At 46.3% G+C, this 26,682-nt stretch overlaps 1 protein-coding gene across 1 annotated transcript in view; it reads left to right on the plus strand.

Moving 5' to 3' along the window:
- CACNA1B (calcium voltage-gated channel subunit alpha1 B) overlaps nucleotides 1-26,682 on the plus strand; it is a 218,663-nt gene that overhangs the window by 97,811 nt on the left and 94,170 nt on the right. Inside the window, exons 9-12 of the mRNA XM_058159704.1 lie at nucleotides 4,484-4,540; nucleotides 5,248-5,337; nucleotides 8,276-8,485; nucleotides 18,012-18,124. Of these exons, the coding sequence (XP_058015687.1) occupies nucleotides 4,484-4,540; nucleotides 5,248-5,337; nucleotides 8,276-8,485; nucleotides 18,012-18,124 (470 nt within the window). The remainder of the gene's footprint in view (nucleotides 1-4,483; nucleotides 4,541-5,247; nucleotides 5,338-8,275; nucleotides 8,486-18,011; nucleotides 18,125-26,682) is intronic.

Consider the following 26,682-nt stretch of genomic DNA (forward strand, 5'->3'; position numbering starts at 1 on the left):
ACAATCTGGGTCCTCATTTTACCCACCTCGGAAGGATGGGAGGCTGAGTCAACTTTGAGCAGGTCATAGATCGAACTCCTGGCAGTGGTTAGAGTCAGCCTGCAATCCTGCATTCTAACCACTGCACCACCAAGGAAGGAAGGAAGGAAGGAAGGAAGGAAGGAAGGAAGGAAGGAAGGAAGGAAGGAAGGAAGGAAGGACTAGGACTTAGCCCTTAGACTCGGAAGGATAGAAGGCTGAGTCAACCTTGAGCTGATGGGACTTGAACTGCCAAACTGCTGGCAATCAGCAGTCAGCAGAATTAGCCTGCAGTATTGCACCAATTAACCAATGGACTAGCTTGCCTCTTGGAATTGTGAGTGCTCCGCCACTGGAGGTTTTCGCGAATAGACCAGACAACCATTTGACAGGAATGGCAAAAAGACTCCTTGAGCAAGGGATTAGACTAGAAGACCTCCAAAGTCCCTTTCCACCCTAGAATTCTACGTTCTAATGAAAAGAAAGCAATGTAGCTACAAATGTTATCCCCGTGGTGGATGTGTTCTTAGCACAACAGCCATTATGGGCAAACTCCGATTTCCCATGGAAGAAGATGTCCAGCTGACCCACAGGAGAAGCAATCAATCAAAAAGCAGGAACCGATACCCCAGTTTGAGAGGTAGAGAATGTAGCTCCATCGTTTGGAGTTGAGGAGCATCTTAGATCTAATGTATCTTAGAGACTATAGCAGATGTAGCATATCGAGACCGAGTTTGCCTTTTGTTTTTTGTTTTTTTTAACCTTTGGATTTTTGAGACACGAGAGTCTGTTTCATCTTCTCTTTGTCTTAATTTGGCATCTGTTTGAGCTCTGGAGGATTGAGAAGCCTGGGCCATGACGAGGCACAAAATAATAGATGGATGCAAAAGCAACATTCTGAAATTAGGAGGAAGATGTTCCATCATCCCAGGACATATTGCTGTCGACCTATAATAGGCAAACTCTGCAGAACAAGGAGCAGTAGAATGATAAGTCATGAGCACATACATCGAAGCAGAATAACCTAATAACAAGAGTGGGAAGGGACCTTGGAGGTCTCCTAGTCCAACCCCCTACTCACCCTATACCATTTCAGACAAATGGTTGTCCAATCTCCTCTTAAAAACCTCCAGCGTTGGAGCACCCAGAACTTAGTGGTTCCACAAATTGTTCTAATTGTCGGGGAAGTCCTCCTTAGTTCTAGGTTGCTTCTCTCCTTGATTAGTTCCCATCCGCTGCTTCTTGTCCTGCCTTCGGGTGCTTTGGAAAACAGGTTGACTCCCTCTTCTTTGGTGGCAACCCCCTCAAATATTAGAAGACCGCTCTTCATGCCACCCTTAGTATAGAATAGAGCAGAAGGACAGAGTTTGGAAGGGACCTTGGAGGTCTTCTAGTCCAACCCCCTGCTTCAGGCAGGAAACCGTACACCACTTCAGACAAATGGTTATCCAACCTCTTCTTAAAAACTTCCAGTGTTGGAGCATTCACAACTTCTGGAGGCAAGTTGTTCAATTGATGAATTGTTCTAACTATCAGGAAATTTCTCCTTGCTTCTCCTCTTGGATTAGTTTCCACCCATTGCTTCTTGCTCTGCCATCAGGTGCTTTGGAGAATAGCTTGATTCCCTCTTCTTTGTGGCAGCCCCTGAGACATTGGAACACTGCTATCATGTCTCCCCTAGTCCTTCTTTTCATTAAACGAGACACACCCAGTTCCTGCAACCATTCTTCGTACATTTCAGCCAGCGGTGGGTTTCAGATTTTGTTACTTCTGGCTCGCCACACCCGCTCGCTTCGTGCGTGAGCCTTCCATGCATGTGCCCGGCCTCAAAAACGTGCCTAAATAGAATGGCATAGAGGCAGGGCAAGAGGGCAGGTGTCCCCGCGATTTCCACTACCGGTTCCCTTGAACCGGTCCAAACCGGTCCAAAACCACTTCTGGTTTTAGCCTACAGCCCCCTAATCATCTCTGTTGCTCTTCTCTGTCCTTTTTCTAGAAATCCTTTTTCCCCCCCCCCGATCTCCTTCTAATTAGCCTGCTGCTATTTCCCTCTCCCCCCCTCCATATTTTGCCTCTTCCCACAATCAACATATAAACATCCCTCTCCTCTGCCAGCTCCGGATAATATTGCATGCGTCCGAATGGTTTATTTTATTAAAAAAGGCTGCTCATTAAAGATAGCAAATACGTAGAGTCAAGAAGAGAACGAGACCGGGTATGTCAACAACTTGAGATTTAATTCATGGGCCATCCCTATTATGCACAGAAATATTTGCTTTGCCTTTAGGTTGGTCTCTGCTGTCGAATCCTTATTAAATTTTTAACTGGAGCCAGATGATTACAAACAGCAGGCAAGATGTTTGCTATTTCCTTGTCTTGCTGTTGCCAAATAATTCCTGTCTATTACCAGGGGTGTCTCTCTAGAAATGATGAGTGGTTTCTTCCTTTTTTTTAAAAAAAACACATTTTTCTTAACCTGTCAAGCTATATATATATATATATATATATATATTTGTTTTCTGAGGTTTTCGCGAGTGTTTGTATGTAGGTCTTTGGTTATTCGGGTTTTCTCCCGCATAAAATTGGAAGTGTCTTGGCGACATTTCGACGAAGGCTCATTCGTCATCTTCAGGCTTCAGCTTCGTGCTTCTGGGAGCAATGTGTGATTGCAGTTGTTTCTTCCTTTTTAACTGCTAGTGGGGGTTTGAACTGATTGGGTGGGAGTTTGGTTGTGCTCTGATTGGATGGATTTTTTTTTTGTGCTCTGATTGGCTGGGGGTGTGTCCTGTTTGGGTGGGGGCTTGGTTGTGCTCAGATTAGTCTGAGTTGCAGGGGGATTTGAGCTGGTGAGCTGCATTGCTGTTGTTTGGCTTATATATGTATAAGTATATATATATATATATACGTGTATATATATATATATGTATGTATGTCTTTGGTTATTCGGGTTTTCTCCCGCGTAAAATTGGAAGTGTCTTGGCGACATTTCGACGAAGTCTCATTTGTCATCTTCAGGCTGGTGTTTTCAGCTTCGTGCTTCTAGGAGCAAATGTCGCCAAGACACTTCCAATTTACGCGGGAGAAAACCTGAATAACTAAAGACTATATAAACACCATGAAAACCTCAGAAAACAAATATTTGTTTTCTGAGGTTTTCATGAGTGTTTGTATGTAGGTCTTTGGTTATTCGGGTTTTCTCCCGCGTAAATTGGAAGTGTCTTGGTGACATTCCAACGAAGTCTCATTCGTCATCTTCAGGCTTCAGCTCCCAGAAGATGACGAATGAGACTTTGTCGAAATGTCACCAAGACACTTCCAATTTTACGCGGGAGAAAACCCGAATAACTAAAGACTACATATAATTGCTGAAAACCTCAGAAAACAAATATTTGTTTTCTGAGGTTTTCATGAGTGTTTGTATGTAGGTCTTTGGTTATTCGGGTTTTCTCCGTAAAATTGAAGTGTCTTGGTGACATTTTCAGGCTTCAGCTCCCAGAAGATGACGAATGAGACTTTGTCGAAATGTCACCAAGACACTTCCAATTTTACGCGGGAGAAAACCCGAATAACCAAAGACCTACATATATATATATATATATGCTTTTCCCCTGAGTGATGTCTTTTAGTCCAATCAGGAAGAAGGTGCTGGGAATGGTTTACTCCAATCTCCACCCTAACAAAGGTTAAAGTATCACTGTTTTTACTGATGGATTCAAAAAAAAATCGATGGCATTTTATTATCATCTTTACTACAGCTTTCCCGCTTTTCTTTGAGGTTGATATTTGATAGACGTGTGGAGCTTCTTGAGGAATTGGTATTTGCCTATGCATTTTTAAATCAACAAATTGTGGAAGCGAGAACGTGAATCCATAATGAAGAGTGTGGAAACTTCCCTTCCTTTCTCCCACCCACCCACCCTTCCTCTCTCATTCCCATTTTTTTTCCTTCCTTCCTTCCTTCCTTCCTTCCTTCCTTCCTTCCTTCCTTCCTTCCTTCCTTCCTTCCTTCCTTCCTTCCTCCCTCCCTTCCTCCCTCCCTCCTTCCATTGTTCCCATAATTTTCCTCCCTCCCTCCCTCATTCCCATATTTTTCCTTCTTCCTCCCTCTCTCATTCCCATATTTTTCTTCCTTCCTTCCTTCCTTCCTTCCTTCCTTCCTGCCTTCCTTCCTTCCTTCCTTCCTTCCTTCCTTCCTTCCTCCCTCCCTCCCTCCCTCCCTCCCTCCCTCCCTCCATCATTCCCATATTTTTCCTCCCTCCCTCCCTGGTTCTATTTGGTAAATCTCAGAATATTTAAAAATAAATAGGTGCTAGAAACCTGAGTTCTGCCAACCAACTCCGTTCGAAGACTTTTCTCTAAACCACCACCACCCCTTCGTTGATTACAAAGTCGTTCGAGGTGCTGCGATTCTCTCTCGCATCCCCAAGTGATCCAAGGCTGAGCATTGTTCTTTCTGTGTTTTCAGAGGAGGTGATGTTAGCAGAAGAAGACAAGAATGCTGAAGAGAAATCCCCCTTGGATGGTGAGTCGCCTAGCTATGCGTTTCTCTCCTCGCTTGCTGACTCTACAGCTCTTAATACAAAAGGCCCGGTAGATAATAGAAACAGAGTTCAGAAGCAAGAATAGAGAAAATATTTCAGCACTACGGACAGCTCAGAATCTGCCTTTCAGTTATAGAATCAGAATTCAACACAGACTGATTCAATATTTTGTTGATTTCCAATAAAGGAGAATATTTGTAGCTCAGGGTTGAAATGAAGGGTCCTTGGTGTTCTCTGAGCTTGGTGGTTTTCTATCAGGCGTTTCATTCAACGTTGTCACCCACACCCACACACAACAGGGTAAATATAAACTGAGAGCAAATCCCACTGCTTACTAGCACGATGGGTGGGGGGGGGGACGTGATCCCGATTGGCAGCTTCACAAGCATCCAACCTCGGTCTCTGGTTTTGATGGCTTTGAAGATGTTGAAAGATGGTCGGAGGAAGCTGTGCTTAGCTCGAAGGCTACATCAATAATGGCCCTGTGCCAGGAAAGGATGGAGAAAAGGAACTGTCGAGGGGTTGATGGGCTCTCAAATGGTTGGTCTAGGGCTGCTTCGAAGCCATCCTTCAGATGGAAGGCAATTTGTGTCTCAAAGCTTCGGAGAGTTGAAGACGTTTTGACGCCTCTATTAAAAGCTAATAGCCCGGTGGTTTATTGCCTGTTTCTCCCCTTTTCGTTATCTAGTGCTGAAAAGAGCGACAATCAAGAAAAGCAAAAACGATCTAATTCATGCCGAAGAAGGAGAAGATCACTTTACAGATGTTTGCTCTGTGGGTAAGTCTAATGAGGGACATTCTCCTTCTTTGGTAGACCGCTCTCTGTGCCAAAGCCAAAGGCTCCGGGTCATAAATGAGCAAAGCACATTGTCAACTCAACCCCAGGGGTTGCGTGTGTTTAGTTACAGGACGCCGCTTTGGGGGAAGTGTGCTAAGAAGAATGCAGCTGGCTCTGACTCTTGAGTTCATCTGTTGGGGTATTTCGTGTCTCCCATGGACCAACCGGATGCCTTCGAAAGGTCCCAACCCTGAATGGAAGGGAAAATTTCTTTCCAAGGTTCCTTCAATGCAACTTGCATTTATGATTGGCAGATTAGGATCCGGGGGTGGGGGTGGGGTGGGCACGATAGCTCAGTGGCTAAAGAAAGCTAACAGACTGGGTTCAAGACCTGAGTGCTGCACAAATGGGTGAGCTCCCGTTCCTTGCTCACCAAGCAGTTGGAAAGCAGGCAGATCAGAGGTGGCCACGTGCAGCCACCGAATCGGTAGCAAACCGGTTCGGATTTCACCGCTGGCGGAAGCTCCACAAACCAAAGGGAGCCCATGGATCTCAGTTCCACATCCGTAGAGCTTAGGAATGTGACTCAGGTTTGGCCTTACGTAAAATTCAAATTTAACCTTTCCCTTTGGAAGAACTTCACTTCATCTGAATTCCATCCTCGGCTGTAGAATTTCTTCATGCGTGAGCTTCCTTCCGCTTCTCAGAGACGGCACTCTCTAACGGCCGAAGGTTGTCGACTTTATAGCATTCTAATGTGGATAATTTCTTGACGCGCTTAGGACAGCTTGTAGGAAATTTACTGTATAATTACCGACTGGTCCCAAAAAGTGCTGACCGGCAGGGACTTCTTTGCCAAACGGTTATGTTTTTATGAGTTGTTTTCTAATTCCCTCTGCAAAGAACCTCGTAATCACTTTCTGAAGCAACATGTGGTGGCAGCGGATAGAATTTGCTTGATTAAAGAAAAGATCGGGTGGCGATACAATAAGCTTCAAATGTAGGAGAAAAATACACACGGAAGCGTCGCAAAGACTTAAGGCCGCAATCGTGCATGTGCTTACGCTAAGCAAAGGAACCACCAGACACGCCACAACTGTGACTCCTGCTATTATTTCTATTACTATTATTGATTAGAATTGAGCCCATTTACAAAAGTGAAATCTTTCACGGACAAACAAAAACAGGATACTTTCCAGAGGTGGAATTCACTTACCTTCCCTACCGGAAATGTGCACGGGCCACATCGTCTGCCTAGGTGCAAAGCCTTCTGCACATGTGCAAAGCCTTCTGCACTTGCGCAAAGCCATCTGCGCAGGCACAGAGGCTGAAAATCGTCACAAAAAAGGGACGTCATGACATCTCTGCGGGTAGGCTAAGCTTTGCTCAGTCGGCCCGACCGGTTCGCCCGAACCGGATAGAACCGGAATTTCACTCCTGGTGTTTTCCTTTTCTGTTAGCCACACGAATCCCATCCAGAACAAGTTTAGGTGAATGGGTAAAGAGCCGCACAGGCTTGACTATCCTCCTCGAGAACACAACAACATTAAAAACAGAGCACAGGATCCCACTTCCATAACCGTGGTGCAGAAAGTAAAATTATTTGTTGCATGAGATCTGAGAAGCTCCAGGCAGAAAGTCCAGAATTACCTAAAGATACATTAGCAAACTGCCAGCCAGGCAAAGAAGGAGGGATCAAACAGGAATCTAGCCTTGAGTCCTTTTGCAGCTCCAAGAGACCTAGAACTATGTTTCATGGAACCTGGTCTGTTTGCAGATGGTTTACTGCTGCTTCCTGTCTGTTTATAGGTTTGTAAACAGTCTGTCTGTTTTACTACCAATCTGCCTTCCATGGATGACTTGTATACTGCACGAGTCAAAAAAGAGGGTTGTGAAAATATTTACAGACCCCTCACATCCTGGACATAAACTGTTTCAACTCCTACCCTCAAAACGATGCTATAGAGCACTGCACACCAGAACAACTAGGCACAAGGACAGTTTTTTTTCGAACACCATTACTCTGCTAAACAAATAATTCCCTCAACACTGTCAAACTATTCACTAAGTCTGCATTACTATGACTATTAATCTTCTCATTGTTCCTATCACCCATCTCCTCCCACTTATGACTGTAACTTTGTTGCTATATCCTTACGATTTATATTGATTGTTTCCTAGTATGATTCGATTGCTTATTCATACCCTATGACTATCATTAAGTGTTGTACCTTATGACTCTTGACGAATGTATCTTCTCTTTTTATGTACACTGAGACCGTATGCACCAAAGACAAATTCCTTGTGTGTCCAATCACACTTGGCCAAGAAAAAATTCTAAAGCTAAAAGTTTATTCTCAAGGGAAGGCGAGCAGTGCAGGGAGATTCTTGTACTATAGGCAGGATACAATAAAGTAGTCCGCATGAACCCTACCCATGTGGATTTGGTGACTCGCACCTATCCAGATAAGATTCAGTGATTCCAACTATTGAAAACTATTGACTAATAGCTTCAGGAAGACAATCAGAGGATCAGCTGTTGGTGGGATACAGTTTGGCCCTTCTTGGTGTGAAACGTGACCTCTTGCGTGACAAACAGCAGCTTGGATATTTTTGATTCTTTTTTTTTTTATTTGCATTTATATCCCGCCCTTCTCCAAAGACTCAGGGCGGCTTACACTATGTCAAGCAATAGTCTTCATCCATTTGTATATTATATACAAAGTCAACTTTTATTGCCCCCAACAATCTGGGTCCTCATTTTACCTACCTTATAAAGGATGGAAGGCTGAGTCAACCTTGGGCCTGGTGGGGCTTGAACCTGCAGTAATTGCAAGCAGCCGTGTTAATAACAGACTGCTTAGTCTGTTGAGCCACCAGAGGCAAGGGGTCCCCTTCCCCCCTCTCAGATTGAACCTACTTTCTTCTATGACTACAGGGTCTCCATTTGCCCGGGCCAGCCTCAAGAGTGGCAAGAACGAAAGCTCCTCCTACTTCCGTCGGAAAGAGAAGATGTTCCGCTTTTTCATTCGGCGCATGGTGAAGGCCCAGAGCTTCTACTGGATTGTCCTCTGTGTGGTTGCCCTCAACACGATGTGTGTGGCCATTGTGCATTATGATCAACCAGAAGGTCTCACCACCACCCTTTGTAAGTAAGGTCTTCTTCTGTCATTGCTAGTTCAGGGTTGGGAAACAAGCAAGGTTGGAGATTCTCAATCGTCAAGGTCATGGTTGCCCCAAAGGTGCTTTTCCAAAACCCAACAAGACTTTCTTGGGTTTTTTTTCTCCTTTGAAAATGTTTTACTTCTTCTCATCCAAGAACTGAACTTTTTTGGATGAGAAGCGAAAGGTTTTCAAGGAAAAAAACCCCCAGTTTCCTTTTGGAAAAAAACCCTTCAGCACCAATGATGGTGAACAGCACCCATGCCTGGATCTTTGCTGGGATATTTATTTATTTATTTATTTATTTATTTATTTATTTATTTATTTATTTATTTATTTATTTAGTCAAGCATGTATTTTATGAAAGATACAAGTGTAAACATAATTATAAACACATGAAAAGGATACAAATAAAAGAAAACATTAGGACAGGGACAGTAGGCACACTGGGGTCTGCTTATGCATGCCCCTTACAGACCTCTTAAGAATGGGGTGAAGTCTACAGTAGACCATCTAAGGCAGTGGTTCTCAACCTGTGGGTTGCGACCCCGTTGGGGGTCGAATGATGATTTGCCAGGGGTCGCCTAAGACCATCAGAAATATGGGAAGTATACTTGCGAGTCGAAGAATCGTACACCAATGGTTGACTCCACAAGCCAGCTGCAGGCTCTTCAAATCGCTAGCCGAATTCGGCTTCAGGCGCGATGAATTAAAAAAGAGAGAAATCTTTGCTCTGATGTCTCCCTCTCAAGCCAGCTGCAATCACTCCCAATCGCTAGCCTAATCTGGCTTCAGGCGCCATAAACTTAATAGGGGAGGAGTCTCCGCTTTAATGCCTCCGTCCTCAAGGCAATCGCAAGCAGTTCAGATCGCTAGCCACTAGGGCTTCAGGCGTGATAAATTAAAAAAAAACCAGTTTGCCGCTTTTTCCCCCCTTCTGCGGTTGGGGTCACCACATCGTGGGGAATTGTATTAAAGGGGTCACAGCATTATAAAGGTTGAGAACCACTGGTCTAAGGTTAAGGGTTTGGGGGATTGGGGAAGAAACCGCAGAATCAGGTAGTGCATTCCAGGCGTTGACCACTCAGTTGCCGAAGACGTATTTTCTGCAGTCTAGTTTGGATCGTTTTACCATGAGTTTGTATCTATTGTGCACTCTTGTATTGTTTTGATTGAAGCTGAAGTATTCATTGGCTGGCAGGACATTGTAGCAGATGATTTTATGTGCTATGATTAGGTCAGACCAAAAATGGTGAAGTTCTAAGTTGTCTAAGTCCTAAATTTCGAGTCTGGTGGCATAAGGGATTTTGTTGCGAGCAGAGGAGTGGAGGACTCTTCTTGTGAAATATCTCTGAACTCGTTCGATTGTATCAATGTCTGATATGCAGTGCAAGTTCCAGACAGATGATTAACAGGAACTAGTTCTAGCCACAATCCACACTGTGACTTTCTAATTTGCTCATGTTTATGACTTGAATTAATGACCTGAAGGAAATGGGGCTAATTGAGCTAAAGCTCTCCAAATCCAGTCAATGATATGAATAACGGAGTTGGAAGGGACCTTGGAGGTCTTCTAGCTCAACCCCCTGCTCACGTAGGAGACCCTATTATCATTCCAGACCAGTGACTGTCCAATCTCCTCTTAAAAACTTCGAGTGTTGGAGCATTCCCAACTTCTGGAGGAAAATGGTTCCACTGATTAATTGTTCTCACTGTCAGGAAATTTCTCCTTAGTTCTAGGTTGCTTCTCTCCTTGATCAGTTTTCATGCATTGTTTCTCGTTCTGCCCTCTGGTGCTTTGGAGAATAGGTTCACCTATCCTCCCCCGGGCAAACCCAGGAGAATAATAAAATAACAGAGTTGAACGGGACCTTGAAGGTCTTCTAGTCCTGCTCAAGCAGAAAACCCAATCCCATTCCGGGCCAATGGTCGTCCAATCTCTTCGTGAAAACCTCCACTATTGGAACACCCAACAACTTCAATCAATCACTCGGAAGCAACCTCCATGAAGGAACATCTCTTTTCATAAAGATATTTATGAGTTAGAACCCCTGTTCAGGCAGACCCTATTACCATTCCAGACAAATGGCTTGTCGTGTCCCACTCCTCCGCTGACGGCCGGGTCAGGGAAATCCGAATCAGGTGTGCCTCTGCAGCTCTGCCAAAGTCCTAGCAAAGTCCTCAAGGTAGGCAGGAGACCAGAAAGTGACTTCAGCAAGATATGTTTAGACTTTGCCTGACTCAAAGAATGCCAGAAAGCAGATCCTTTATATAGGCCATGGGGTGTGGCTCCATGACTCAGCACTTATCCAGGCCTGCCCCTCCCTTCCTTCTGTTGCCTCCGCCTATCAAGTCTTCTGATGCGGGGGTCACTCCAGTCGGCAGCTGTTGGTAATTGACCTCCCTCAGGCTCACATGCTGTGGAGGAGGGGGAGGGGTCTAGTTGTTCCGTTTGCCTGGGCATGGAGCCAGAGCTGGGGGCTGGAGGTATTTCTTCCTCTTCAGCCTGTCTGGGCATGGAGCCAGGGCTGGGGCCGGGAGGCATACTAGAACATTCCTCCGTGTTCGGAAGCAGATAAGAAGACCCCGGCTGAGGTGAGATTGGACGAGACACAACATGGCTGTCCTGTCTCTTCTTTAAAATCTCCAGTGATGGAGCACCTACCACTTCTGGAGGCAAGCTGTTCCGCTGGTTAATTGTAAGGTAAAGTTTCCCCTCGCACATATGTGCTAGTCATTCCCGACGCTAGGGGGCGGTGCTCATCTCCGTTTCTAAGACGAAGAGCCGGTGTTTTCCAAAGACGTCTCCGTGGTCGTGTGGCCGGCATGGAACGCTGTTCCCTTCCCACCCAAAGTGGTCCCTATTTTTTCTACTTGCATTTTTTAATGTGCTTTCGAACTGCTAGGTTGTTAGAAGCTGGGACAAGTCACTGGAGCTCCCCCCATTACACGGCGCTCGGGATTCGAACCGCTGAACTGCCGACCTTTCTGATCGACGAGCTCAACGTCTTAGCCACTGAAGCTCCCCTTTTCAACCCGAACTGATAAATCTGGTTGGATCTGTCCGATTGCCAGGATTGGCTTGATTAAACTATCCCATTATCAGATTGCAGCCCATCTGGCCACTTCCAAATCGCTCAGCTCATTTCTTCTCAAGGCACCGGGCGGTTGCAACGGCGGATGGGTCCCTTACCCACCATGGACCGGATGCTTGCAAGCCCTGAGTAACTACCCGCAGGTATTTCTGCACACCAGCGAGCAAAGTGGAAAAAAAGAATTTTTTCCATGTTACCAGAGACATTTGAAGCTTTAACAAGCAAAAAAAGTAAGCATGACCTCTTTTTGGGGATAATTTAGAGCGAAACCAGTGGCTGGCTGTGTGTTTTTTTTTCCCCCCTGAGTTTTTGCAAGCTCTTTGTTCATTTTTCCACAAAGGAATATAATAAGGCGATGGGAGTATAGAGAGCTGGATATTTTGTTCTGGTTTAAAACTTTTCCTCCATGTAAGTTGGGGCTAAGTGGCTAAAAAGGAACATTTGTCTTTCATCCCCCTCTCCCTTCTTCTTCTTCTTCTTCTTCTTCTTCTTCATTATCTTTTTTTTAAAAAAGTAAAATAAAATAGCAGCAAGCAAGGGAACGAGAATTCACTTTGCCAGAAATGATTTCGGTAGAGGGTTTTATATATAACAACAGAGTTGGAAGGTACCTTGGAGGCCTTCTAGTCCAACCCCCTGCCCAGGCAGGAAACCCTACACCATCTCAGTCAGATGGTTATCCAACATTTTCTTAAAAATTTCCAGTGTTTTCTTTCCTTCTTTTTTTTTTTTTTTAAAAAAAAATCTTTTTCCTCCCAAGAAAAGAAGAGAACTTTATGAACAGACATTCATCTCCCAGCTGGTATCAGAAAGAATGTTCTTGTTAATTACCAATTGAGTGAAAAATTATACAGGCTACATAGAGCGAAGAAAAAAAAGAAAGAAAAGGCAGAGCCCATTTTAATCACACGTGCGCGCACACGCACACAAAAAATGGGGATAAAAGCAGAGAAATGTTTCGACAGCGTGGAAGGCTTAGGAAGAGAAAGAAGTATTGTGAATAGCTAACAGGTGCATCGGCTGAGGAGGGCGGTTGAACGAGATGTATCTCTAGGAGCAAGAAAACCCAGGATTGGTGACTTAAAAAACAACAACACACACACACCACCAAGCAAACAAAACATGAAACATCTTGGCTCCCATATAACACCAATCCTGCACAGACTGCACTGGCTACCTGTGGTCTTCCGGGTGCACTTCAAGGTGTTGGTTATCACCTTTAAAGCGCTCCATGGCATAGGACCGGGATATCTTCGGGACCGCCTTCTGCTACCACATGCCTCCCACGACCGGTGCGCTCCCATAGAGAGGGTCTCCTCAGGGTGCCGTCAGCCAAACAGTGTCGGCTGGCGACCCCCAGGGGGAGAGCCTTCTCGGTGGGGGCACCTACCCTCTAGAATGAGCTTCCCCCGGGACTTTGACAACTTCCTGACCTCCGGACTTTTCGCCGCGAGCTGAAAACATACCTATTCTTCCGAGCAGGACTGGCTTAATAGGGGTTTTTAATTCGTTTTAAATGGGGTTTATTTTTATATTATGTATTTTATATTTAAATTTAGGCCATATGGAATAAGTTTTTAAAATAGTTTTAATTGTAATATATTGTATTGTTTTACTTGGCTGTTCACCGCCCTGAGTCCTTCGAGAGAAGGGCGGTATAAAAATATTATTATTATTATTATTATTATTATTATTATTATTATTATTATTATTATTATTATTATTATTATTATTATTATTATTATTATTATTATTATTCTCAAGCAGGTTGAGCAAATAGGCTGGAAGTGGATTACAAGGAATGTAATTGGAAGGATGGAAATTAATCAAGGAGAGAAGCAAAGCTAGAACTAAGGAGAAATTTCCTGACAGTAAGAATAATTAACTAGAGAAACAGAAGTTGTGGCTGCTTCATCACTGGAGGCTTTTAAGAAGAGACTGGATAGCCATTTGTCTGGAAGGGTATAGGATTTCCTGCCTGAGCGGGGGGGGGGGGTCAGACTAGATGACCTGCCAGGTCCCTTCCGACTCTGTTATTCTGAATGAAGAAACCCCTTATTTGATATTTATTTGAGAGATCTTTAGTCACGAACGAGAATCCTGTAGTCCTGTAAACAGTGCTGTATTTGAAAAAAAGACATCTATCCACATATGTGTTCCTTCACAGATAGAGATTAACGCAGTTGGAAGGGATCTTGTGGATCATCTAGTCTAACCCTCTGCCTAAGCAGACCCTACGGGTGTAGAGAGACTCATAGAGAAGCTCTGGAGAGAGAGGGGGAAAAAAACGGGCATTCCCCACCACCACCCAGGCCCTCTGGAGATGGGGGGGGGGTGGTTGGACTAGATGACCTAAAAGTTCCCTTCCAGCTCTTTAAGGTCCTGTAAGGATTCAAATTGCAGCACACTTCAAGTGTTTCCTTGGGCACGGATTCTGAGGAATGCAAAGGCAATTAGACGGTCTTTGCCTGCAAAGCTACCTCTCGGTGGATATCAGTATGCAGAACAAGGGAAGCCTTCAAAGCCAGCAATCTTCCTTATGTCTGCTGAATATTTTAGGTGCGGATTCTGGAAAGGGGGGGGGGCTGGGGAACTGAGAAAGGAAAATATTAACCGTCCTTTTGCACACGCGATGGTTTCCAGCAAAGGTTTGGAAGCCGCCAAAAACCGGATAGAGTTAATAGCAAAGCCCTGGTTCCTAATGGCATCAGACTTGGAGCGGTTCAACAGAAAATGGCATTAATCTATTAGTGATGAGACAGCGAGAGAGAGAAACTGCTAATGATCTTGTTCAGAGGTATTGGGCAGTAAACAGCTACCGGGCGGGCTTTTCGCAGCAGTACTGGTTATTTTTTTTTTAAATCGAATTGAGTTATTTGGTAGCCAGCTCTTCTCTTCCCCTTCCTTCTTTCATCCCCTTTGCAAAAAGAGAAGGCTGCCGTCTTAGAAGAAAACTCAGGTCGCCCAAGGATCCGCTGATACAGTTTTAAAGAGGAATGATCAAGCCTCTCATTTGTAACTTCAAGAACTCTCTGATTTCCAAACAGGGGACAGGTCGATATTTCCACAGGTAGTTAGGACTGCAGAAAATGACCACAACAATTGCAACCAGCCTGACTTCCACTGAGGATCTGTTTTCTGCACCAACCAGAAAGAGAAAATATCTATAGATCCCGCACATCCTGGACATAAACCGTTTTAACTTCTCCCCTCAGCATGCCGCTTCTATTGTGACCCAGGCCCAAGTAGGTAGTATTAGACGCAATTAGTTCAAAAACAAACAGACTTTATTAGAACAGCTGAGAATTAACTCATTCTCAGCAGTCATCCAAACTAAATCAAAACAAATTCTTCGTAACACAAGTCTTCAGTCTTATCACCAACCTTGGTCTAATCAGGCAAACTGCCAAAGGCTTTTCTTGGCAAAAGTTCAAAAGCAGAAGACGCCGACAAGAAATAAATGCAGCAAGACAAGGAGCCAATCTGTCAATGTTGTTTTCCAGCAAAGAGCCCAAACGCCGTTGTTGGTCTTTTAAGCCTTATGGGAGGAGCCAATCATCTCTTGGCCCTACTCCCGAGTCGTCCTCTTTGTTTTAACTGCTCTTGCCTTCTAGCAGCTCTTCGCATGTGTGTATTAGGAACAGGCTCCTCCTGTTCCTCTGCCTCACTACTGTCAGCCTCTGGAGGCTCTGGAGTCCGCACTTCACTCCCCGATGGCCCTGGCCTCACTTCTGCCTCTGACACAGAGCCCTCATCTGGGCCTTCCCCAGCCTCCAGGAATGGCCCATGTTCTTCCTCAGCCTCATCAGTGTCCGACTCCGCTGCCAGCTCCGCAGGCTGCTGGCGGACCGCAACAGCTTCAGGGCATTGTATGCCAAAAACTAGACACAAAGACAGTCTCCCTTCTCTCCCCCCCTCCCCCCGTGCCATTACTCTGCTGAACACTTAATTCCTGCAGCTCCATTTTAGGCCTGAAGATATTTACCCATGTAGTAAGGGCTCTATTGCTGTTATCCTTCTCATCTTATTTTTCCCCACTATCTTCTCCTATTCGTATCTTACAATTTGTCACTTGTGATTTCTATCTTATGATTAATGATCATCTTCTTTTCTTTTAATGACCCCATAATCCCTTGCGGGGTGGAGTCTGGGCAACTGAGTGGTTTACTGGCCAGATGCCCTTCCTGTTGCCAGTGCGGAGTTGTATTCAGCAGATATATTCTCATTGTGCTGAGAGAGAGAGAAATATCTGCCTCTACCTAGGATCGAACTCACAGCCTCCTGATGGTGAGGCGAGAGCTCCACCTCTAGGCCACCGCACCACTCGCTTATGATTAATAATCGTAACTGTGATTTACGATCTATGACCTGCCATTTTGTTATTTGGATGTAGACAAATTCCTTGTGCGTCCAATCGCACTCAGCCAATAAAGAATTCTTTTCTCTTCTATGAAGAATTCTATTAAATCGAGGGATGGTCAAATGTAATGGAATTGCGTTTGCTTTCTGATTAAACGGACAAGGTTAGGTCAGAAGAGATTGTGACGGTGACTCATCAGCTGGAAGGGTGGTGGAAAACGGGAGACCTTGAATAGGAAGACGGATGGATGGATAATTGTGAACTCGTCCCTTCTGCTGTTGGAGAGGTCCCTATAGTACTGGGATTTTAACTCAGATGGTGAGATGGGTGGATCATGGTGAAAAAGCTTTTTTTTTTTTAAAGGGAAGAGTGAAAAAAAAAAAGGAGCAATAGAAATATGAGATATTTAAGTTCTAGCAAAGCGAGATCATCCCGGATGGCATAATATTCTGAGAGAGAGGGGTCTATTTGAAGCTAGAACAATATTTCAATGTTGCTTTAGCAACACGGAGTCTTAGACCAAGTCTAAAATAGTTTTGGATTACTCTGTGGGCAATCGTTTACACGCCTAGTGGGTGACTTTTTCTTTTGTTTCAGAAAGTTTGCTTTTTTAAAATCTGGGGGAGGATTTCAGAGAAGACCAAGGCAGATGATTAGTAGTCTGAAGGCTAAAACATATGAGGAACGGTTGCAGGAACTGGGTATGTCTAATTTAATGAAAAGAAGGATTAGGGGTGACATGATAGCAGTCTTCCAATATTTAAGGGACTGCCACAAAGAGGAGGGCATTGACTTGTCCTCCAAAGGCAGGACAAGAAACAATGGGTGGAAACTAATCAAGGAGAGAAGCAACCTAGAACTAAGGAGAAATGTCCTGACAATGAATCAGTGGAACAACTTGCCTCCAGAAGTTCTGAAGCTCCATCATTGGGAGGATTTTAAGAAGAGATTGGATAACCATTTGTCTCAGTTCAAATCTTTATTGTCAGTGCACGATGTCTGTGCAATGAGATTGGTTGAGCTCCCTCAGTACACCCGGCCCCCAACAAGCACAGTGAAGACAGAAAATCCCTAACCCAATAAATCATAATAACCAAACACCCAGTCCTATTGCACCAGTGGGAACATGTTACACGTTGCGCCGGCCCTGCCGTCCATCATACTACATAGTTACGATGTTATTTCTCACTCAGGAGTCTGACAGCCTACAGATTAAAAGCTGTTCTTCGGCCTGTTTGTACGGCTGGCTATACTTCTATTTCTCCTTCCCGATGGTAGGAGGGTAAAGAAGTGGTGACCAGGGTGAGTGTCGCCCCTGAGAATTTTCCCCGCTCTTCTAAGACAGTGAGCCCTAGTGGTCTCATCTAGTGGTATTAAGGTGACAGCCCACAATGTTTTGTCCTGTGCTCACCACCCTCTGTAATATTTTTCTATCCGCGGCTGTCAGACTGGCGTGCCAGACTGTGATGCAATAAGCGAGGACGCTTTGTATTATGGACCGGTAAAAGGAGGTCATCAGTTGTTGTTCCACCCTGTTTTTATGCAAAAAACTAAGGAAAGGCAGTCTCTGTTGGGCCTTCCTGACCACCTGGATCGTGTTGTTTTTCCAGGTGAGGTCTTCTCTGAGATGGACTCCCAGGAATTTAAAGGAGGAAACTCTCTCTACACAGCCCCCCTCAATGTAAAGTGGGGCAGGTTCCTCTCTCTTTCTCCGAATGTCCAACACCATCTCCTGGGTGTTGTCTGAAGTGGGGTAGGGTTTCCTGCTTGAGCAGGGGGTTGGACTAGAAGACCTCCAAGATCCCTTCCAACTCTGTTATTCATTGAAACCTTCCAGTTTGCGGTCTTCTGTATTGAAGGAGAAGCAATTGAACTAAGAAGATAAACGCAGAATAAGAAAGAAAATTGTTTGGGGGAGGTTGGGTTTGCTCTCCAGAACATTGCTTCAGGAGAGCCTTGTTCTCTGTGAAATATTTACATTTGCATTTCCAATAGATTATTCCCTACTCCGTCAGTTGGGTCTGACCTGTTGCTCATTTTCTGCTACCTCCTTCTAGATTTTGCTGAGTTTGTCTTCCTGGGTTTGTTCCTCACCGAGATGACTTTGAAGATGTACGGTCTGGGGCCAAGGAACTACTTCCATTCCTCGTTCAATTGCTTCGACTTTGGGGTAAGGAGAGAAGGACGCAAGGCCTCCCCTGCACGATCATGATTTGATGCATGGTGTCCCCATAGATGAACAAGTAGGAAGGATGGTATCTAGATGTATGGTCTAGATCTAGATGGTCTAGATCTAGATGTTCTGGATACAGATCTAGATGTTCTGGGTCTAGATGGTCTAGGTCTAGATGGTCTAGATCTGGATCTAGTCAGTATAGATCTAGATGGTATAAAGCTAGATCTAAATGGCACAGATCTAGATCTAGGCAGCATAAATTTATATCTACCAGTAAATGGTCTGGATGGTCTAGATCTAAATGGTCTAGATCTAAATGGTCTGGGTCTAAATGATCTGGATCCAGCTGGTATAGATTTCGCTGGTATAAATGGCACAGATCTATGTCTAGGTGGCAAAAATTTATATCTATCGGTAAATGGTCTAGATCTGGATGGTCTAGATCTAAATGGCCTGGGTCTAGCTGATCTAGATCTAGGTGGTATAGATCTAGATGGTATAAATGTAGATCTAAATGGCACAGATCTAGATCTAGGTGGAATACATTTATATCGACCTTTAAATGATCTAGATCTGGATGGTCTAGATCTAAATGGTATGGGTCTAGATGATCTAGATCCAGTTGGTATAGATCCAGCTGGTATAAATGGCACAGATCTAGATCTTGGTGGCATAAATTTAGATTTAGATCTAGACTACCTAGATCTAGTTATCCTTGACCGAAAGTCTTCCAGCTAACTCTCTTTCCATGCTCCTGTTGTGCCTCGCCCGCCCCCCTCTCCGCAGCTGGGCCCCTCTCATCTCCTGTTATCTCAGCCAGGGACTGATAGTGCAGACGAACGGCCTGGCATGCCTCCAGCCCCCAGTCCTGGCACCATGCCCGGACAGACGGAGCAAGACGAATGGCCTGGCATGCCTCCAGCCCCCAGTCCTGGCACCATGCCCGGACAGACCGAGCAAATAAACCCCTCCCCCACAGCATGTGAACATGAGGAGCATGAAGCCAGTCACGAGCTGGAATTGCCGGCAACTGGAGGATGGACGGATCCACACTTCCGGAGAATGGAGAGGCGACATCAGCAAAAGGAAGGGAGGGGCAGGCCTGGATAAGTGCTGAGTCATGGAGCCACACCCCATGGCCTATATAAAGGATCTGCTTTCTGGCATTCTTTGAGTCAGGCAAAGTCTAATTTGGATTGCTGAAGTCACATCTTGGACTCCTGCCTGCCCTGAGAACTCTGACAGGACTTTGGCAAAGCTGCAGAGGCTTTGTGGCCACGTTTGATACAGACTTCCGCCGTCAGAGGAGGAGTGGGACACAACAGCTCCAATGTTCTGTCAACGATCTTCTTAGCGGCTAGCAGAGAGCTCTATTTTTTCAAGTCAGATCTTGAATCTGCGCAGAACGGTGCTCCCAAAACCCGGCTGTTTGGCTGTAGGGGACTCAGCCGAAGGTCTGCGCCAGAGAAGGTAGTGCAATATTGTCACCGTCTGTTTTTTTTCTGGACCGTTCCTTGACAAAAACCCCAGAGGGATTATTCTGACCCCCGTGGCTTCCATGTGTCATATTTGCAAGAACGGAGAAATAGCCTTTGGCAGATGTCCATTTGCTACCCGCCTAAGTGACACCAATTAAGCTCCTTCCTTGGCAGGTCTCGAAGGAGAAACCTCTGTCAGACCCTGAAGCTAGGTTGGATTTGTTGTTGGCATCCATGGCCTGTGCAGTTGGCAGAAGTCAAGCTGTCAGCTCTGACTGCCCCAATAAAGACCCAGTTGGCCACAGTCACCATCGCAAGAGGCTTGCTCCCTCTATGAATCAGCCCTTGAAGTAGGCTTAGAATAATTCAGTTGGTGCGAAACCACAACGTGGTTGGATTTTGACTTGATTGGTTAGCTCACTCACTACCAGGACTGGTGAAATATAGCTCTTGTCCTAAAGCTGCTTTTTTCAAGAGGTGTTTTTCCTTCTCATCCAAGGAGCTCCTTCAGTTCTGACTGGGGGAGGAATAGGACACTATCCATCTCCTGTTCACGGTTGAAATCCAGCAGGTTCTGACAGGTTCTGGAGAACCGGTAGCAGAAATATTGAGTAGTTCGGCGAACCGGTAGCGGAAATTTGGAGTAGTTTGGAGAACTGGCAAATGCCACCTCTGGCTGGCCCCAGAGTGGGGTGGGAATGGAGATTTTGCAATATCCCTCCCCCAGGAGTGAGGAGCAAATGGAGATTTTGCAGTATCATTCTCCTGGAGTGGGGTGGGAATGAACATTTTGCAGTATCCTTCCCCTGCCACGCCCACCAAGCCACACCACGCCCGCAGAACCAGTAGTAAAAAAATTTGGATTTCACCACTGCTCCTGTTTCCAACACAGTCCTTTCAGCAGTGCCAAGTAGGTTCTGCACCCGTTTGCACTATTCAGGTGACGGTGAGGGCACAGGTAGACCTCCAAGTGGCCTCAAACGACTCTCAGAAAGAGCGCCAACGACCAGAGGACTACAAGGAATATAAATCCTTCCATCCTCCACCATTCAGTCAGAATGGAAGAAGCTTCTTGGATGCAAAGCAAAATGTCTTCAAGGAGAAACGAAATCCAGTTGCCTCTCAAAAAAGCCCCTTTGGGACAACCATGGCCTGGATGACCATTGGGTCTTCATAGGTAATGAAGAAAGCCACCTGTAGATGATGATGTGGGTGTATCTGTCAGCTCAGGGGTGTCAAACTCAATTCCATTGAGGGTTGCATCAGGGCTGTGATTGAACTCAGGGTGCCGGGTGCAGTAGTGAAATGCTACAGGTTCGTACCAGTTCGGGCGAACCAGTAGTGATAAATGATACCGGTTCCTCCGAACCTATATTTCCGACGATCAGCTGTGCCGCGTGATTTAAAGTCACTAGAAAGCAGGAAACCCTGCTTTCTAATGAATCTAAATTGCGCGGCGCAGCTGTTCCCTCTCCTCACTGTTCTACTTACCCTCCCAAGCCTCCTTTCTCTGCGCGAAGTGCGCATTTGGTGCGTACTGTGCATGCGCACGGCAGCGTACGTTTGCCATGCATGACCCAAGCGTAGGCGCACTGCGCGCTTGGTGCGTGTGCATGTGCGGGCAGGGAACTGGTGGAAACCAGGGAAGATTTCACCAGTGGCTGGGTAGGTGCGGCCAATTGGGTGGGTGTGGCCAATTGGGTGGGCATGGCCAGATTGACGCCACTCCCCGAACTGCTGGCATGTTTCCTCTTCACACTGGGTAGACCGGGCAAAAGCCACGCAGGCTGGCCCCTTACATTTTCCAGGAAGGCCCTGTGGACTGGATCTGACCACATTGCAACCCACCGTTGTGACTCCAGCCCCCGAACCTGGCCCCATGCCTGAAAGTGACTCAGAAAGTGAGGGGGAAGGGCCGGTAAGGCTTACCTCGGGAGCACCGATTCCTGTGCCTCAGCTCCAGGAGCCAGAACCAGACCAGTCGGAGGACGTAATGAGGCCGTCATCCCCTGATTCCTCCCTTCCCCAGGCTACACCTTCAGACCCAGCTGATAATAATAATAATCAAGCTTGGCTTGGCTTGGCTTCAGAAGATTAGAGAGGCGGCATCATCAAAAGGAAGGGTGGGGTAGGAGCCCCACCCCACAGGATATATAAGAAGCTTTGGGACTGCTCTCAGTTCCACGGGAAGCAAAGTTTAGCTGATCCGTTTCACAAAGAGCTGAAAGTCTTGCTGCGTGAGTCATATGTTTGAACTTTGGCAGGCAGCTGCGATTTCTCTGCCAGGACTGATAAGAGCCGTGAATCCGCTGGCTGAAGGCCAGCTCGTGGGTCTGAACTGGGGAAGGAGACAGAACACCCACAACTGGCCCGCAAGGCTTGGGTTTGGCACCCCGTGTCAGCTGAACGTGCTGTCCCAAGATTGAGGAGCCATTTCCAATTTCTCCTGCTCCTCTCATGCTCAGATAATGCTTTAAAATGGGAATCTTGTCTTCCACTACTTGTTTCCATGGAGATGTATCTGTATTAAAATAGGAAAGGTGACCATCCCACATAAGAGCCCCTCGTATTGATTAAACTTTATTGCTTCTTCACATTTGCAGAAGATTTGAGATGATCCTCCCAGCAGTTATTCCTCCAAAAGGCAAATGGACTTTTTTTTGGGGGGGGGGTGTTTCCCCTTTTTGAAAACATTTAGCTTTCTCATCCAAGAAGCTTCTTCCGGACTTCACAAAGCAAAGAAGCCACTTGGATGAGAAGCGAAATATTTTCAAAGGGGGACAAAAAAACACCACCACTAAGAAACTCCAGTTGCCTTTTGGGAAAAAAAACAAAAAACATGGGAGAATCATTTGAGATCTTCCACAAAGGTGAAAAGTACCTTTGGGACAACCTCTGGTGGCTCAACAGGCTAATGCAGTCTGTTATTAACAGCAGCTGCTTGCAATTACTGCAAGTTCAAGTCCCACCAGGCTCAAGGTTGACTCAGCCTTCCATCCTTTATAAGGTAGGTAAAATGAGGACACAGATTGTTGGGGGCAATAAAAGTTGACTTTGTATATAATATACAAATGGATGAAGACTTTTGCTTAACACAACGTAAGCCGCCCTGAGTCTTCGGAGAAGGGCAGGATATAAATGCAAATAATAAAAAAAAACGTGACATGGATGATTGAGAATCTCCAATAGACAGTTTGGATGACCTTCCTTTCATTAAAAAGGTGGAAGTGACATCTCCGATCCTTGAATGACCCTTAGCTCCTGGTGACTTTCTAGTCACATTTATGGAGCCTTCTCAGCAAAGATTTCCCCCGCTCCCTTTTTTTTGGGGGGGTGGCACTGGAAAGGGATGCGGTGGCTCAGTGGCTAAGAAGCTGAGCTTGTCGATCGAAAGGTCGGCAGTTCAGCGGTTCGAATCCCTAGTGCCGCGTAACGGGGTGAGCTCCAGTTCCTTGTCCCAGCTTCTGCCAACCTAGCAGTTCGAAAGCACTGTAAAAAATGCAAGTAGAAAAAGTAGGGACCACCTTTGGTGGGAAGGAAACAGCGTTCCGTGCGCCTTTGGCGTTGAGTCATGCCGGCCACATGACCACGGAGACGTCTTCGGGCAGCGCTGGCTCTTCGGCTTTGAAACAGAGATGAGCACTGCCCCCTAGAGTCGGGAACGACTAGCACGCATGTGCAAGAGGAACCTTTACATTTTATATAGTACTGGAATTTCTTTAAAACTGCCCATCTGAGGACCAGCCAGTTCTGACTCGGCTTAGCTTTGCAAACAGAGAGAAGGTCAGTTTGCAATGACGCAGCCTTTCTCTATGGGCTGCCAATTTTGCTGGGGTATTTGGGAAGAAGCAGCAGAGAGGTGCAGAGAAGGAACAGCTAAGTCCAGGAAGAACCTGTGCATGTTACCTGTTATTTCCACCTTTGTGGAAAAGCCCTTCGTTATTTAAAATGCTCCATTCTAGGAGGAAGGAGTCCATCCGTAGGGGACAAATGGGCGTTGAGTATTCTAGTTTTTAGAAAGCTGCTTTTTTGCTCAGTTGCACACCGGCTGGTAATCAGCTCTCCCAGGGGTGGGAGAGGGAGTGGGGCTTCGCTAGTAGTGGTGGCTTTTTTCCCCCAAGGACCGGCCCATAGATTTCCACTGCTCTCCTCTCCTCTGCCTTCTGCATATCCGCACATCAGGCACATGACCCAGTTGTTCCTCCTCTTTCTCATCAGCCACCTCCATACCTGGAGGCTGTTGACTCTCCATCTGAGGGCTGATGGACGGCCCATACTCTGCTTCCTCCTCCGATTCGGCTGCTGGAGGGGACGGCGGCCGACAACACTATGATAGCTAACAAAATGAGTTAGTTCCCAGTCACAGACGACTTCGAATTTCCCTACCATCCTTTTACTACCTCTGTGGGTCGACATCCATGCCCATAAAGCAGGGATGTCCAAACTTGCCCCTTGAAGGTGGTGGACTTCCAGAATTCCCCAGCCAGCGACTTGCTCATATTTATAGCTCATGCTGGCTGGAGAATTCTGGGAGTTGAAAGTCCATCACTCTTCAAGGGGGCCAAGTTTGGGCACCCCCTGCCGTGAAGGGATCTAGGAGAAACTGGATTCCTTAATTGCACATCTCTCTTTTCTGCAAGACTTCGAAAGTTCAAGACCGGAGCATGACTTGGCCTCTGCTCCGAATGAAAAAAGTGGTTCTTGTCCGAGAGGCTTCTGCAAGATTGATTACATAGACTAGGATGGGGTTACAAGCATTCCAGCAAGTGAATCTCTTTCCCATCACTGGATCGATATATCCCTCCCTTACGTTAAGGTGACGGCGCCCTCATTTCTCCCCTTTTACCGTATTTCTGCCAACTGGTAAGCCCCTCCTCTATTTTACAAGAGGTTGCAGACGACTTGCAAAGTCGTCTTGCAAAACAGTTTCCGGAATTCTCCTCATTCCGGGTACTGACCGATAGAAAGGGGGTGCTATTTTTAGGTCCGTGTCAGAAGAGCATGGGGCATAAGTATCCCCCTCCGTCCTACATTTTATTCAAAGATCGGGTGGCTTTTCTTGCGCTGCAGGCCTGCATCTCAGGGCTGCCCTGTGATCCTGGTTTTTTCTTTTTTAAAAAAACAGATTCAAGTTAAGATAATTTTTGTGTTCACTCTTATGGTTGCAGTTCAAATATAATATGCTACACAGCCCTTGTACTTTTGCAAAAAACAAAAAAACAAAAACCAGGGGGCACCTCCTCCTCCTCCTCCTCCTCCTCCTTCTTTTTCTTCTCCTCCTCCGTCTCCTCCCCCTCCCGATCTCCCTCCTCTGTCCCCCTTCCCCCTCCTCTCCTCTTCTTCTCTTCCCCTCCTCCCTCCTCCTCCTCCCCTCCCTCCTCCTCCTCCTCCTCCCCTCCCTCCCCTCCCCTCCCCTCCTCTTCTTCTTCTCCTTCTCCTTTTCCTTCTCCTCCTCCTCCTCTTCTTCTCCTTCTCCTTCTCCTTCTTCTTCTCCTCCTCACCTCCTCTCTTTCTCCTTCTCCATCCCCTCCTCCATCCCCTCCCCTCCTCTTCTTTTCTCCTCCCCTCCCTTCCTCCCCTCCCCTCCTCCCTCCTCCTCCTCCTCCTCCTCCTTCTCCTCCTCTTCTTCTTCTCCTTCTCCTCCTCCCCTCCATTTCCATCTCCATCTCCTCCCCTCCTCCTCTTCTTCTCCATCCCTCCTCCTCCTCCTCCTCCTCCTCCTCCTCCTCCTCCTCCTCCTCCTCCTCCTCCTCCTCCTCCTCCTCCTCTTCTTCTTCTTCTTCTTCTTCTTCTTCTTCTTCTTCTTCTTCTTCTTCTTCTTCTTCTTCTTCCTCCTCCTCCTCCTTCTTTTCTCCTCCCCTCCTCTCCTCTGCCTTCTGCATATCCGCACATCAGGCACATGACCCAGTTGTTCCTCCTCTTTCTCATCAGCCACCTCCATACCTGGAGGCTGTTGACTCTCCATCTGAGGGCTGATGGACGGCCCATACTCTGCTTCCTCCTCCGATTCGGCTGCTGGAGGGGACGGCGGCCGACAACACTATGATAGCTAACAAAATGAGTTAGTTCCCAGTCACAGACGACTTCGAATTTCCCTACCATCCTTTTACTACCTCTGTGGGTCGACATCCATGCCCATAAAGCAGGGATGTCCAAACTTGGCCCCCTTGAAGAGTGGTGGACTTCCAGAATTCCCCAGCCAGCGACTTGCTCATATTTATAGCTCATGCTGGCTGGAGAATTCTGGGAGTTGAAAGTCCATCACTCTTCAAGGGGGCCAAGTTTGGGCACCCCCTGCCGTGAAGGGATCTAGGAGAAACTGGATTCCTTAATTGCACATCTCTCTTTTCTGCAAGACTTCGAAAGTTCAAGACCGGAGCATGACTTGGCCTCTGCTCCGAATGAAAAAAGTGGTTCTTGTCCGAGAGGCTTCTGCAAGATTGATTACATAGACTAGGATGGGGTTACAAGCATTCCAGCAAGTGAATCTCTTTCCCATCACTGGATCGATATATCCCTCCCTTACGTTAAGGTGACGGCGCCCTCATTTCTCCCCTTTTACCGTATTTCTGCCAACTGGTAAGCCCCTCCTCTATTTTACAAGAGGTTGCAGACGACTTGCAAAGTCGTCTTGCAAAACAGTTTCCGGAATTCTCCTCATTCCGGGTACTGACCGATAGAAAGGGGGTGCTATTTTTAGGTCCGTGTCAGAAGAGCATGGGGCATAAGTATCCCCCTCCGTCCTACATTTTATTCAAAGATCGGGTGGCTTTTCTTGCGCTGCAGGCCTGCATCTCAGGGCTGCCCTGTGATCCTGGTTTTTTCTTTTTTAAAAAAACAGATTCAAGTTAAGATAATTTTTGTGTTCACTCTTATGGTTGCAGTTCAAATATAATATGCTACACAGCCCTTGTACTTTTGCAAAAAACAAAAAAACAAAAACCAGGGGGCACCTCCTCCTCCTCCTCCTCCTCCTTCTTTTTCTTCTCCTCCTCCGTCTCCTCCCCCTCCCGATCTCCCTCCTCTGTCCCCCTTCCCCCTCCTCTCCTCTTCTTCTCTTCCCCCTCCTCCCCT

Source organism: Ahaetulla prasina, chromosome 16 (assembly GCF_028640845.1).
Source record: "Ahaetulla prasina isolate Xishuangbanna chromosome 16, ASM2864084v1, whole genome shotgun sequence".
Taxonomy (NCBI): Eukaryota; Metazoa; Chordata; class Lepidosauria; order Squamata; family Colubridae; genus Ahaetulla; species Ahaetulla prasina.